At 49.1% G+C, this 15,157-nt stretch overlaps 1 protein-coding gene across 1 annotated transcript in view; it reads right to left on the reverse strand.

Annotated features, from left to right (window-relative positions):
- The window catches only part of BIN3 (bridging integrator 3), a gene marked incomplete at both ends in the record, with an annotated part of 24,359 nt that overhangs the window by 8,764 nt on the left and 438 nt on the right, over positions 1 to 15,157 (reverse strand). Inside the window, 5 exon segments of the mRNA XM_009585131.1 lie at positions 2,523 to 2,527; positions 3,345 to 3,389; positions 3,712 to 3,848; positions 7,879 to 7,940; positions 8,558 to 8,598. Coding sequence (XP_009583426.1) covers positions 2,523 to 2,527; positions 3,345 to 3,389; positions 3,712 to 3,848; positions 7,879 to 7,940; positions 8,558 to 8,598 — 290 coding nt within the window.

Genomic DNA, 15,157 nt, shown 5'->3' on the forward strand with positions numbered 1-15,157 from the left:
GATGGTACCGTGCCAGGGTGACCACGACATCCCGATGCTCAGGGAGGTTCAGACAGCTAGAGTTTGTTAACTCGAGACCCGGCGGCAACGAAAATCGGCTCCAAACGTGAAAGGCATTAAAGCCCGTGAATCTCCAAACCACCTGGCTTATTTAAGCTGCTTCCTTCCTTAAATACTGACACACAATATGTAATACTAAGACGACAGTACACAGTCTATCACCAATCCCCCATCCACCTCACTCCTCACCCAAGCCAGAGTGAAGAACTGGAAGAGTGAAGCAAAAAGCAGCTGTTTTTCTCTCCCCCTCGCCCCAAATCTGCTGATACGGTGTGAATTTATGCAGGCATCTCCCGAAGAGGAGAGCAGATCCCTCCCGACCTTTCCCAGCCACCCCAGCTCCTTGCCCAACCCACACGCTGAAATATGCAATATTCTCATTAGAGCTTTGCTCCTTCCCTGAAGTTAAATGAGTGATTCCCAGCCAAGGGCTTCTTGGGGCTCAAAAAGCAAAACTCTGAATAACCCTACGTCCCCAGAAGCAGAAGGATTTAAACAATACAAGCCTCCACCCCCCTCTAAATCTATTACCGCTTTCTTCTACATGGTTTAACAAATTCTCCAATATTTGTCTGAAACCTACTATCCCTGGACAACTGAATGGAGATTTTACTGCACATGTGCCTCTGATTACAATATATTACCACTAATGATAATTGCCTGGATTATACTTATCTGTTTCTTTGGCTAATAAACTATAAAAGACCACCAGTGAAGATGTAATAAAGTGCAGCTGTTGTAGCAAAAGCCTTTTTCTAGGTCAAAGCAAGTTTGGGAGAGGCTGGGGAGGACTGTCTCTGTGAGGGGAAGCAATACCTAACTGGAAATAAGAAGAGCTCCTCAAGGCAGCTTTCATTAATCTGAAACTTTTATCCCAGAAACGTTGCTGGGGTTTATCTGCCAGCAGGACAAGGGGAGGTGCAAGCTCTGCATTTCTCTCCTGCATCTCATTAGCCTCAAAATGGACCCTTGGGCTCCTTCGAAATGTTCCTGGCTGCACGACTCGGCCATGCACGTACCTACGCTCGCGGAGAGTCAGAAAGAGGGAAGGAAAGGAACATTTTTTTGCTCGGCGTGGAGATGCAGCCTCTCTGAGCATGAAACATAAGCTGTTTAAGAGCACGCAGCAACTGTTTGCAGGTGCCAAAGGGCAGGAAGAGAAAAAATACCATATTCAAGTCCAATGGAAATTTAGGAAGTTCGAGAGAATTGCCAAGGCTGGAAAGCAGCCAGGACGCTGAAGTAAACACTCTTACGTTTAACTAAGGACTGGACCGATAACCAGCGAGTTGCATGTTACACTTGTGAGATGCGCTCCCGGGCACCGCGCTGGTGCCAAGGAGGAACAAACCGACTGCCCCCGTGTCCTGCAAAACTCCACTATTTTCCCCAATATTTCCCTGTGGCAGGAATAATGTAACGTGATCTTGCATAGCTGCCTCAAACCCAAAGCAACAGAAAAGGGTTTTTCCCCTTCTGTACTGTCTGGGCTACGGCAGCATCTAGACCAGCAGCCAAACACTGCACAAATGCAGAATAAGACGTTGGTGATGTGGAGATGGCTTTATTGTCTTTAATTAATGGCCCCGTACACTGCCCAGGGTTTAAAACACAAGGCAAGGTTTGTAGGCTTTCATTTCATCAACTAACACAAGTTAGGGAAAAAAAAAACCCCAACATGATTTCAGAGACGCAAGCCCTTCTTCCAATTTTAACAGAATGCTGGAAGAAAAAGTTAATGTATCTTTCATGAGGACAATCTAGATAATAAGCAACACAATTCTACAGCACAAGCCTTGGGTTTTTTTCTTTCTTTCTTCATTTTTTTTTTCTTAAATAATCAAGAATTTCTGGTTGTGGATAGACGACCAAGGTAAAACTTGAGTCACCAAACATCCCCCGCATAGACACACACTCTAACCTCATGCGCTAAGTGGTATATGAGATTTTACTTTCAGATTTGGGCAGAAACAACAACTTAAAAAAAAAACCCCACTCTGTGTCAAACCTAAACTAAAATTGTTATTCAGCAATTTGCAACACTTACTGTCATATTAAAGTCATTTTATTTTATTTTTGCTCGCTTGCTCTGTTCTTGTAACAAAATAGCACATCTCAGGATTTCAGAAGACGTTTGGTATAGCAACTGAAGCACTCCTTAAATGTTTAGGGGGTACAGCCTGTGACACTGGTAATGGCTGCTAACGCCGGTAGAAATCGTGCAGACAAAGAGGAATTGCACCAAATGAGACCTAGGTGACAAAATTGCCGCGGTGCCGAGGCACGACTGAGTACTGACGCACCGTACGGCACCAGTTAGCAAGTAACGGGGGAAAATATGGAAACCTGCTACCAGAACAATACTGTCAACAGCTCTAGCTCTCGCTCTCTGATAAAGATTTATTTTCAAGCCGTGCAAGCTGTGGACGGGCACGGTTTGGAGCGAGGTCCCACTCCGGCACGCTCCCTGCCAGCTCTCCTGCCGGTGACAGGGTGGCTCTCGCCGTGACTCTGCAGTGGGCTCCCCTCCACGTGCACCCCACGCTGGCCCTTCACACCACACGCGGTCTGAAGCTTTTCCAGCAGAGGTTTGCAAGACTTTCTCCACGGTCTGAGACATCCCGTCCTGGATCAGTTACCAGCCCGGGACGGGGGATGCCAGTGTTTTTCTGTCCGTCCTTCTCCCCTGCTCACTGTCTAGCTACAACAGCTCTGCAACGTCTCTTTCTTTCCCGCATGGATATATTATTTATAAACACGAAAGAACTTTCACTAAAAGCAAGCTTCTACTTTTTTATTTAGAAAACTTCCAAAGGAATGAAACTTTTGTTCAAACACCTAAATACTCCCCTCCCTGGGCTGAAGGGCACTGTCTGTGCCTGCTGCCCGCAGGGGAGCTCCCCAGGCGATTTTTCTCCTTTGGATGGAGCAAAGTGTCGGTGGTAACCAACATATAAAGGGAGAGAAGCTGGATGCTTTAATGCATTCAGTATTACTCATCTCAGGTGTTCTTTAAAGTACAGATAAAGACATCTGGCAGGCTGAGACACAAGAGGTGCTTACCCTTGCCACAGAGTAAGAGTATGGACTCAGGTAAACCATCCCACCTCTCCATGCCCCGGCTGTAAAGCGAGGAGGATGCCACTTTGGCACAGGGATGTGAACTATTACCTCTTTAGGAAGGGCTGATTTCTAACCTGACAACATCTCTTTCGATGATACAGATCCCTAAAGTACACGGTTATGACAAACACTCGATATGGCTCATAAGACAACGTTGGTACTTACTTTTTCAAAGGCTCTATGACTGTCTTTTGGATCTGATTCACCTGTTGAAAGCAAAAGGGATGATTATATGTCAGGCTTGTTGAAAAAGCCTGTTTGCACAACGATACATGTTTGCACAGTGCCTACCATAGGATGATGTGGGCTTCTGCGCACAACCACAATGCCCTTTAACCAAAAAATAGCAAACTTCTCCCATGTGCTCGGGATGAGCTGCAATCCCCAGTACAACCAGAGTCAGAAGAAGAGTAAGATTATAGAGAAACTCATGTGGGAAGCATCTTGGAGACGATGACGAAAAGGGAAGGAGGAGATACCAACAGCACCTCGGCACACCCTGGTCTCCCCTTCTTCAGCCAAACCCACCTTCTCCTGGTTGAAAGAGTCCATCCTCTTCATCGCTGTGTCGAAGGCCGTGACCATCTCCAGAAAGCTGGGCTCCTGTTCACACAGGGGGTTAGACAGCAGGTCCGAAGAGATTTTGACAGCCGACTTGGACATGGCTGAGGGCAACAGGAGCATGCAAAGGAAAGGAGAGGGTCACATCTCAGCGGCTGCCTGCTGGGACAGCCACACAACCCCTCATTGCCAGGGCTGGCTCCTGCATCTGCAAAGGGTCACTGTGGGCAAAAATCAGGGACTTCAGCCACCCAGGAGGGTTTAGCACAACTCTCCAGGAAGATATTCAACATTAGTTGAGAGAAAAGAAAGGAAGAGCCACCAATTCATTCACATAAACACCCAGAGAACTGTTTTTATATAAGTTAAGTCTGAACCACTCCTATGTACGGCTTGTGATGTTGCCAGAAATAATACCAGACTAACAAAAGCACTGTTCTCTTTAAAAAAAGTAGATGGTTTTTTTTTAAACGTCTTTTCTCGACAGACTATTAAGTGTCACTCTCAGTCGCACTACAGCTCTTCCACAATGAGAAAAATCACAGTCCATTAAGTCTTTCAAATGGCTTTACAAAAATATATATTTGAAGTGGATTTAGTGCTGGTGGAAAAGGACCAGACTGACAGGATGGAGGACGAGGTTTCTCTTTTACTCTCAAAATAGGCACTACACAAGCAGCAGAGACACAAGCTGGCTAAGGACTTTCCCTCAATGAGCCTAAATTCTCTGCCCGTGGAGACCAACCCCACAAGCCAGGGGAAAATGCAAAGGCTGAAGTCCCTTCAGACCCTGAGACTGTCACCAAGAAATACAGAAACAGCAGGTCACACACTGATGGGCTTCAGTCCCTGCCTCGCCGAGCACTTCTGCTTGTTCTCCATCAGACACATCTCTCTTCCTATCTATACACTTGGTCTTCAAAGCGAAAATTAAATCCCTATGACAGGACCACTACAAAAAAGCAAGAAAATAGCTAAGGTACAGAATGGAAAAAAAGATGAATAAAAAGGCAAGCATCAATATAAATGGGAATAAAGAAGGAAAAAAAAAAAGTCACGGGTACTAAAAAAAAAATGTTCTTTTTCGTCAGCACGGTTGCTGGAAGTTATTCCAGTTTAAGATCAGAAAGCCAGATGCTTGAGCCGTGCTACAGATGAGCTTTGGAAAGACTCCTACTGTACTCACTCAGATATTAAAAGTTAAAGTCATCTGAATAATGGGGCTTAAGATCATAAATCAAGGGGTTAAACATTCTGATTTAAAGGTTACACACAATTATATAGAGAGCTCAGAAGCTAAATGGTCGGGAAGCTCAATGCAGAACGAGACGCTAACTACGGAATAACAAAGCTACCGTATCCGTCTATTATCCAAACATTAAGGGTTTAGGCATTTAAACCTTTAAACAGATGGGATATAATCCATATGTGTGACCACATCTGAGGAAGGATTTGTGCCAAAATGGGACGGAGTTCAGAATGGCAGAACTCCTTCAGCTGGAAGAAAAATCAGTTTCCCTTCACAAGGAGAGGACTGAAAGTGTACTGTAGCGAGGGGAGCTGCAGCGAGCAGCAGGGTCACGCCAGGAGGCCAGAAACCGGGGCTTTTCAGGCACGTTCAGTGAGATTTTGTGCCCTGCGTCACTGACCTCACCTGTACAGCTCTGAAAAAGCAGCCGTGGTGGGCTCTGCGGTTCCCAAGGCAGCTTTGCGGACCCCGGCACACGCTGCGTCCCCACTGGTGTGCAGGGAGCCGGGATGGCGGGAGGACATCCCCTGGTCCCACCTCCACGTGCCCGGTGCTGAGCCCCCTCTTGAAACTCAACCGGCACATGACTGACGTGGGAGAGGGGAGGAGAGCATCGCCCGTCCCTCGGGGTGGGCTTCAGGGTCTGTACTGCACTTCACTCACAAAGCGTGCGGGACGCGACTCCAATTAAAGGAGGTGACTTTAGAGAGTCACTGCTTGTTTGCATCACGATAAAAGTAGTGGAGAACAGCCAGGCACGCTCCAGCGAGCAAAACTGAGCCACGGTGATCCGGTGGGTCACTGCATCTCATTTCAAAAGGAGAGCTTTTGTCGCCAATTAAAGAACATCCTCCTGCTCCTTAAGATCATATTTTGTTTGGAAAGAGGGCAGAGAAGGGGGTTAGTGATCTTTAGCCACAGTACAGAGAGTGCTGCTAATAACCCGTACCCTGTTCCCAGCGATGCCGCTGCAGCTGGCAGGGCAGCGGCCAAGTTGCAGGAACATTTTCGTGCCGACGGAGGAATCGGTCTCGTTCTGAGCTGAGTCTTTTTTGGCAGAAGGTGGAGACTCGAGCCACCAGGTCCAGTTTGCTAGGGAGTGTTTGCAGGCAGTGAATAATCAAACCCCTCAGCACAGAGGTACAGTGGAAGAAATAAGACACTCAGGAGGACACAACAAGGCTGATACACTGACATCCTCGTCGGATATGGGGGCTGGATGTTGGCTGAGCAAGCACAGCTATCTCCTCTCGGGAATGGGCACTGCCAGGTGAGGAAAGCAGTCCTCAGGGCTTGATCAGATCTGCCTCCTTTTCCTTCAGCCATCCCTCACCAGACCACATTCAAAAGCTTCCCTTACACTCATGATTTCATGCCTTTAAATGAGAAATCAGATCTTACTGGATCTGGCCAAGGCTCATTTGTGACTCTGCCATGTAGCAGAACGGAAAAAGAAAGTCCTCCCACAGCTCCTCTGGGACTTGAAATGCTCCATATAAACAACGCCCACTGCAAGGGAGGGGAGGGGAATCCTTAACAAGGAAAAACTTACCAAGGATCCCTGACAATGACCAAAGTCCCCAGAAAGGGCAGTTTTCACCCTGGAAAGGAGTCCTGGCAGCACTGGTTACTGGTGCCTTTCCCACCGCTCTCTGTGCATGCACACGTGCGTGCCAGCACGGTTCTGGGAAGGGTGGGAAAGCGCGGGCAAAAGCCGGGATCCGTGTTTATGTCTGGCAATATCCGAGCATGTACACACTCATACACACAGGTGAGAGCCTGTATCATGGGAAGCCCCAAATTTGCCAGCCCTCCCGCTGACAAAGCGCCCGGTGGGGCTCCTTCCCACTCCCCTGCCCCTCTGTGAACCGAACTCCCACGAGATGAGTGTTGGACCAGTCCAGCCCACACCTGTTTGCGCTGGTGCATCTGCCTTGGCTCCGAAGCTGTGGGGGCCCGGTACAAATAGGGACTACTCCAAACCACATGCTGAGAAAAACCATCTGTGTTTAAAACAGCTCCTTGCTGCATGTTTCTGCAGGCTGCCCCGTTCGGTTCAATAACTGGCATCCACCGAATCCACTTCTCCCAGCTCCCCTCCGCCAGATCGCTCCCATCTTCTCTCTCCCTTGTTCGTGCGCCACGTGGTGCGGTCACACCGGTTTCCTACTAGAGAAGCTATGAATGGAGCGGGCAGGGGCTGCTGTGCCTTGGGACGGGACACCTGAAGGGCAGATGTCACCCCGCGCAGGCAGGAGCAGGCAGCTGTGGCGGTACAGGCAGAGATGACTTGTTTATTGCTTCCTACATCGCCCACTGCCACGAGGTCAAGCCAAAGCAAGCAGCGACCAAGGGAACGAGCAGGGTTATTCCTGAATGAGAGCTGTTAGGCCAGCAGTTCATACGTGAGACACGTATAGCGATGCCTACGTGGTGCTCTGCAGACCCCCCAAAGCCTCATCCCACCTTCCTCTGGCTTCAGATAGCATAAGATGCCCTCGACTGGAGTAGGTGAATATGCATCGCTCGATCCAACAGGCTCAGCTGGAGACTGCTCCTGCCTGTCTAACACGAGAACTGGAATAATTACTCCTCTTTTGCGGTTGCAGAAACTGAGGCAAAGAAAAGAAAGTGACTTGTCCAAGGCCACACAGCAAGCTGCAGCCCAAGAGATAGGGATAAGCCCATAACATACTTTCTGTTCCCTTGGTTGAGATACTGCTCGGCAGCCCTCATGCAGATGGCCTTGTAACTAAGCAAACTGAGTGGGACTGAGATCTAGATTTGTTTTCCAGACTTGTCACAGATTACTCATGTGATCTTGAGAAAGTCACTTCATCTCTTTGTGGCCAAGTTCACAGTCTATGTATCCTACAGTCACATACCCAAGTCTGCATCTGTGCTTTTCTTCATATCCTTCTGAAGTTTTTTGGTCTGATCTTCCAATCTGAAAGTTGGGAGAACAAGGCAAAGTCTGAATCTTGGAAAGAAACAAACCAAAGTGTATCATACGTGCAACAAATCATTTACGGGCTGAATATGCTGGCTTCTGTTGTGAGTTAAAAATATCCAGGCAAGGCTCTATGAAGTTCAGTGCTGCTCAACCTTTTCTGGTTGTTTTCAGATGGTTTTCAACCTTTTCAAGTTGTTGATCTCTTATTCAAAGTCACATATTTTCTTAAGTCCTCACACTTACCACAAATGGTAAAGCCAAATGCTTCCAGATGATAAGTGTGAGCTTATGTGACACAGTCAGTATGGTAAAACCAATATTTGTCCTCAGAGGTGTTGAGCTGCTCAGTGACCCCACAGTTTTCTGGCAATTTTCCACTTTTACTTTAGAGCTGCCATAATCTGCAAACCTCAACCACACTGCAAATACTTCTTACGACACCTTTGAACACCCAGCCACCAGAGAAACTCTGAAGAATTAGAAATTACAGGGCAGTGAGTGATTTGCTGGGAAGAGCATAACTGGCTAAAATTTTCTGGGAAGATGCAATAAGAGGGCACAACAGAGAAGCATGCTACCGTTCCTGTTTTACCAGCGTGGTTGATACTTACTGCTGAAGCTTTCCATATTCCCTTTCAAAGTCTCTCTCCACCTGTGGAAAGAAGAGATGGAAAACAGCTCAAAGGTACCGCAGCGGAGCCTGGAGTGGCAACTACCTGTGCAGGGAAACCTGTCCTCAGGAAATGCCTACGTGAACCCAGGGAAGCATAAGCTGCAGCTGTAATGGGAGTTACGCTTCAAAAGTAAATGAAGTCTTGGGTTTTTTTCCTCCAGACTCTCTTAGAGCAAAAGACACTGCCACCAACTGCGTCAGCTCATTCCAGTGATGTGCTCCAGCACATGAATTGGAAGCTGACAGAGTAAATGGGAATGCCTTAAAAGCAGAGAGATCGCAACTTAACACACACTGACACAGGCGCCCACAGCTCAGCTCGGTGCTGGCGGGGGACGAGCCCGCTTTCTCTTCCAGAGGCACAATCGTCCCAGAAGCTGAGAGGAGTCACTTCTCCTCCAGCAGCACGCTGCAAAGGACCCCTGCGGTGGGTCTGCCCATGGCTGGCTGCCAGACCCCCACCCAGCCGCTCTCTCCTTCCCCATCCTCAACAGGATGGTTTTTCTCCCCCCAAGCCCCTCAAGCCATTACTGAGCCCTCCAGTCTCCATACTGTTTGCCCCCTCGATATGCTCCTTATTCCTGCAATAGCTCCCTCCGATGAAATACTTCAGCTGGAGCAGCGGTCCAAGCGGACTGCGGCACCTCGCAAAGGGAGGAGAAACCTGTGCTGGCGAAGAGCGCAGAGCTAAAGAACAGCCTTCTCCCGATGCTACATCAATGACTGCTTCCTCCTACTTGCTATCTGGCAGCAAATCTCCAGTGATACAAGATATTTTAAGGAACTTTCCTTCCATGCTGACTGTTTTAACACACACTTAAACATTCATTCCACACCTCGTCGACCAAATAAGCAAATGGATTTCAGTTGACCAGCCAAGAGCAAATACATACGCTTTTGTTGTCATGGGATCAAAACTGGGTTCATTTGTGTTGTCAAGCTACCATGCTATTAAGGAAATGCTAAGTGTTGCAAGCAGCCAGGACTAGAAGGATCCAAAGGTTTGTTCCAAATCTTCATGCTGTCCTCGGGATTTCAAACCAGGCTCGATGTAACAGCATTATGTGAAACCACAACACTTAATAGGGACATTTGTTTTTCAATCAAAATTGCTATTAAAAGACCAATATTTTAAGATGGAGCCCAGTAATCCCAGTTTTCTTGAAACCTCCTTTTCTAAATATCTTTTTGGTCTGGGTCTGCACCTTCAGATACTCCACAGCGACACAACCAGCCCGATCTGAAGGCAGCCGGTGACCCACGCGGCGAGCGTGCCGAATTTCAGCCCCATCCCCAGTGGACAGCTGTCCACACCATCAGCTCCCACCATCCGGGGGATGCATGCTGGCTCTCCCTGTCGATAAAAAACCTCCACCGAGCTCCAACTCCCTTTCGTGCTGCTAAAAATGGTCGCTGGAGAACAGGCATGGAGCAGTGTGGGGGCAGCTCACACGACTTCTGCCTGGTTCACAGTTCTGCAGAAATCCGCAGCAGCTGGTGCCTGGAGGTCAGGTAACCAGCACATAGTAAAAATCACCCTCGATTTCTATGGCTGTTCCGGCTGCTAAAATAACCAGGGAGTATTGCACTCTATTTATATGCCTTATGTGTGAATTGTTTTGGTTGCAAACCAGAGAGGGTCGGGCACGACTCAAAAATATGTCCTTTGAGGGCTGGTGGTACCCTTCCCCTGGCATGGAGCTCCAGCCCTCTCCACGTTCGGGATGCTCTTCCTTGTGTCTGCTCAGCAATCAGTCCCTCCAAGAACCGGAGGGTTTGGACATGAAATGAAACTACCTGCAAAGATCCACGGTATCTGCCCCTTCCCTTTTGCTGTTCGATTCCCCCATTACTGGGCAATGAGCGGAGACGAGCAAAAGGCATCGTCAGCTAATGGATACAAAGGCAAAACTACCCCAAAACTGCGAACCTCCGGGTGATGCGAACCCCCAGATCTTCCAGGGCTTCCAAGCTACCCCGAAACACCCAACCCCGGTTAGCCTGTGCACTTTCTACGTATGATCGAAGTGAATCTACAAGGTGGCACTTCAGCTGCCCGGCCTGACTCACATCTCCAGTGCCATCTATGCAGAGACAGCTGCCCAAGGATTGCTCTTATTTTTCACGCCCACAGTAGCAACTGGCTACCAGCGATCACAGTCTGCAGGCTCATGTAGCCTTCCCAGTCATCGCTGCTCTCGTTTGCATCGCAGGAGCCCAGATATACGACGCGAGCAGCGAGGAGCAGGGCCCCCCATGCACTAGCCAGAGAAGACCCGCTCTCACGTGCTCCCACCGTGCAGATTTACAGGCGGCAGCGACCGGCAGATCAGAGGCATGCAAGGAGGACAAGCTGAGAGCAAGCCAAGCGCATTTTGCAGAGTACACAGTAATTCCCGTTCCCAGTAGCGATCATCAATGGCCACACATAGCCGACACTTTCGGCAAAAGGCTATGGATAGGATTATCACGTTAAAAGCAACGAGAACAAGAAGTACAGGCAAGAAAATTACAATATCCTGAAGGGAAGTTTCTGTAATATTAAAATAATCCCACTTCTCTGCAGCTTCCTTCTGAAAACTCAAAATCAAAACGTGTTTCTGTATTGAACGCTTTTTCTTCTAGGCATACGGGCTAGTTAATGCAAGATTGCTCGTCTCTGGGTTTTTATTTAAATCTACATAAAGAACGACAAGTTCTGAGAAGCATTGAAATAAAACAACGTTCTTTTTCACCCAGTTATTTTTGTTTGCAAACACTGGGTCTTCCACCTGTGATAACATCCCTCCTGCTTTAAGGGCAATATCATAATCGACACCACGGTTACAAGGCAATGAAGCAAGACCAATGCCAACACTACAAAGAGATGGAAATAAGGGACTGTGATGAACCTTCTTATTCCCCTGAGGTTAATTTCTTTTCCTGGAGGAGGAGGACTAGCTGATTTCTACATGTTCCAGTGGTCTCAGCCTCTTCCTCCCTGCTCCTCTCCAAAAAAAAAAGAAACCCAGATAATTAGGCCAGAAATTCTGCTATAAGCTGGAACTTCTGCTGAGCTTTTGCCATCCCATCGAGCAAGAGGAGATTCAAGGCAAGTAATGTGGGCAAATATTTGCTCTGCGTCCGACAGCGGAGCCCTGAGCCAAAGCAACGCTGCAGGGTGCAGGGGTATCTGGGACTTCACAGGCTTCACCACCCAGCAAGCTCTCCAAACCCCCATCTAGCAAGAAAGCTTTCAAGAAAGGCTGCCTAGGTGGCACGCTGAAAGGGAAAAAGGATGTACCTCCGAACCACAGGGACCGCTTACATCCCGGTGAAGATCGAAGGAAGAGAGTGAAAACGAGTAAAATTCTTTAACCGGCGTCACTCGATTTCACCCCACCATTTCTGTGACATTTACTGCGTTAGTTTGGGATTTCCAGCTCGCTGGTGGAGCCCAATGGAAAGGCGCTGACGACCGGCAGCTGCAGTGGAATCCTCCTGCTCATGGAGCTCCTCCGTCCGACATCCCTGGGGAAGGCAGAGCTGCTGGGATGAGTCAAGGAAGGGAGGCTTGGCAGGCGTGTGGGCCCACAGCTCAGGTCTCCGCTCCCTGCCAAGCTGACTCACCCAAGGTTAGCCAGCGAGGAGGAGGAAGACAAGCCATCTGAGTCAGCCCAGGCCAGAGCACTGCCGAGGGAGGGAGGGAGGGAGGGAGGAAGGGGTAAAACCCGGGTGACGTGAAGGGGCTGTGTTGCCCCATCCCAAGAGGGGATGAGAGCTGGCTGGCTCTCCCAGCTTCCGATCCGGCTCCGTGCCCCATGGGGACGTGTGGCCGGCTCTTCTTCCCGGCTACCTGCCGGCTCGGATAACCCAAGCCCCGGTGAAGAGCAGGGTACAACCTTGGGTTGACACAGATGAACTTCAGCAAGCTGGAGCTGCAAGAGAGCTCCGAAAACAACCGCAGCTCTGGTTCCAGCGTAACCTCTGCTCGGACTGAAGTTGTCCTGAGGGAGGGAAGAACATCTCTGCCATAAGAGACTTCATCGCTGCACTGGATTTGAGCAATAAACGTTCTGCAGAGAGATATAATTCTAACGGGTTTAACTTCTACCACTGGGCATTAGTTTAATTGGGCTGTGTTACTGTGTCCTCCGTGGCTCCGCTGACAGCAGGTCCTCTCTGCGCATTAGATCCTCCCACCCGGCTCCTGGCCTCTCGGCGAGCCCGGTGACAGCTGCTCTTTTCAGGGGAGAGCAGGGGAGAGATTATGCTGTCTGGAATTGGATTTGCCCAGGTTAAGGTGGAAACAAAGCAGAGGCATGTCTGGGGGGGCGGGAGATCACTTCGGTTCACCAGCCGATATATCCTACGGGGTTTTCCTTCTACCTGAAGAGTTAAACTGTGGCTGACACCATGCCCTTCTTCAAAGCATCAGAAGCGAGTGGGCATAGGGAGTCATGACTAATTCCCTCTGCAGCCTAGGCAAATTGCTTTTCAGTACTACTGCAGGCCTAGATTTGACACCAGCCCCAGCATCATTTCATCAAGAAAAGAAAAAAGGCTTGCTGGCGAGCTAAGCCTCTCTCGGCAAAGCGATTCTCCCCTCTCCTGCACTCGAGTTACATGCCTCATGGAGAGCCAAATAAGTGAGATCCTAACAAATGCTTTTTTTTTTTTTCTCCCCCCCTCCTCTTTTGTGGTCCAATCTCTGTGAGTGGGAGATCCTCTACCCACAACCACTTCCCTTCTGATCGGCTTGGGATGCAGCCCTGGAGATGCCACACCTTCCCACTTCCTGCAGCGGGCTCCGGAGCCCAACATCTGGAATATCACAGACCTCGGCTGCTACCGCTGTTCCCAAAAGCCCGCACAGATGGAGCATCTCAGCCTGCAACTGGGAGGCAAAGTTGGGGGCCTCGAGCTCACTAAAGCTACAAAGCAGCCCCATCACTTCCACACCACGACGCTGAACGCCTCACTCCCAGGGGAGATCGGTGGTTTCCTGCCATTTGTTCTTCTTTGAAGAGTTGCACTTTACACTTACTGTGAGGTTGCAAGGCTTTGGGCTTCCTGTTTTCTGCTTTCCACGTATCTGCTGCCTGGAGAGTATCATCATCATCAACACACGGCAAGTGGAAGCCATTTAAAAATCGGCATCTGACTCTGAGCTACCGAGTCGTTGACACAAAAACTTGTTGTTCTTCTTGGGGGAGCCGCGGAAGAGGGGGAAGGAAGGAAGGAAGGAAAGGGAAATGGCCTGGAAACACTCATGCTGCTGAATGAACCTCTGCCTGCCGGATATTCTGAGCTGTTCTATTTAATACACACACACATACATAAGCAATGCCTGCCAACTGCCTCAGCACATACCAGCAGCTCAGGGAAGGCAAGCTCTCAAAGGTGCAACAGTTCGTCTGCACGGAGCCCAGGCTCGGGCCGCAGCTCGGGGACAGCTGATTTCAGCAGCAATGGAGCACGGCACAGGGGAGACAAGGTCTTTCAGACAAACCTCTCGCAACAGCAAACACAGCAGGAGCAGAGGGAAATCAGCAAGCGCTGGCAAGAGAAAAAGATATAGTCAACTTGGATGTGAGAACGGCCGGGATAGAGACATCCAAGACATCTGGCCAAGACACCCAGAGCTGCAGAGCAGTTGGTTCTTGCAACAGCCTGGAAGGACACCGGCGTTGGAAACACCGGGAAAGAGGACGAGAGGCAAAATCTTGTGGAGCAAGGCAACGTGGGGTCTCCTGAAACAAATGGGAATGGGTGTGAAGACCTGAGGCTGGTGGACTGCCTTTCCTGGGGGACCGCAGACAGCAGCACCTTCCGCCGGCTGGTCGCCAGCCCCTGGAAAAAGGGCAGCTGAAGAGATGCAAAAACCATTGAGGGATTTTATCAGTCCTTGTCTTCATCGCCTGCTTGGCTTAAATTTTGTACTGACAGTTTGGAGCCGTTACAGAAAATTGCTGTTCTACGGCAGCAGACAACTACCAAATCCTTTAAAATAAAACCTGTCAATCAAGCCACAAAGGGAGTGGCAGAATTAGCCCTCTGCCTCCGGGGGAAAATGTCATGTCCCAAGGAGAAACTGCCCCATAAACACGAGTGCCCACGCATCCTGAGGAATTAGCCATGATGAGTGTCCCAGAGAGGAAGGATCAGAGATGTTAGTCTGTTCAAAGGATTAGGTCATCAATGCCGTTATAAAGACAAGGTCTCCACCGTGCTCGCTGTCGGGACACTTATTTTAGAGCAGGTATGCAGGTTAGTTTTCAGGGACAGCTACTGTGAGGTCCCACAGCTTTTTTTGCACGGGACAAAGGCAAAGACCATCTGCTTAAGAAGGGAAAATACCACAGCCAGCTGCAAGCAACAGCACTTGGGATAGGAGTCTCAAATACATGAGAATACAAAATGCTTTTTTAATTTGCTTTTAAAGCAAATGCTGTGCAGCACAAATTAATTCACGCCCGAGCACTAAGCATCTCAGCTTATAAGCCTTTCTTTGGAAACAGTTATATTCAGCGATCTGAACCACTCCTCCTCCTCCATC

This window comes from Fulmarus glacialis, unplaced genomic scaffold (genome assembly GCF_000690835.1).
Source record: "Fulmarus glacialis isolate BGI_N327 unplaced genomic scaffold, ASM69083v1 scaffold22499, whole genome shotgun sequence".
Lineage (NCBI taxonomy): Eukaryota > Metazoa > Chordata > Aves > Procellariiformes > Procellariidae > Fulmarus > Fulmarus glacialis.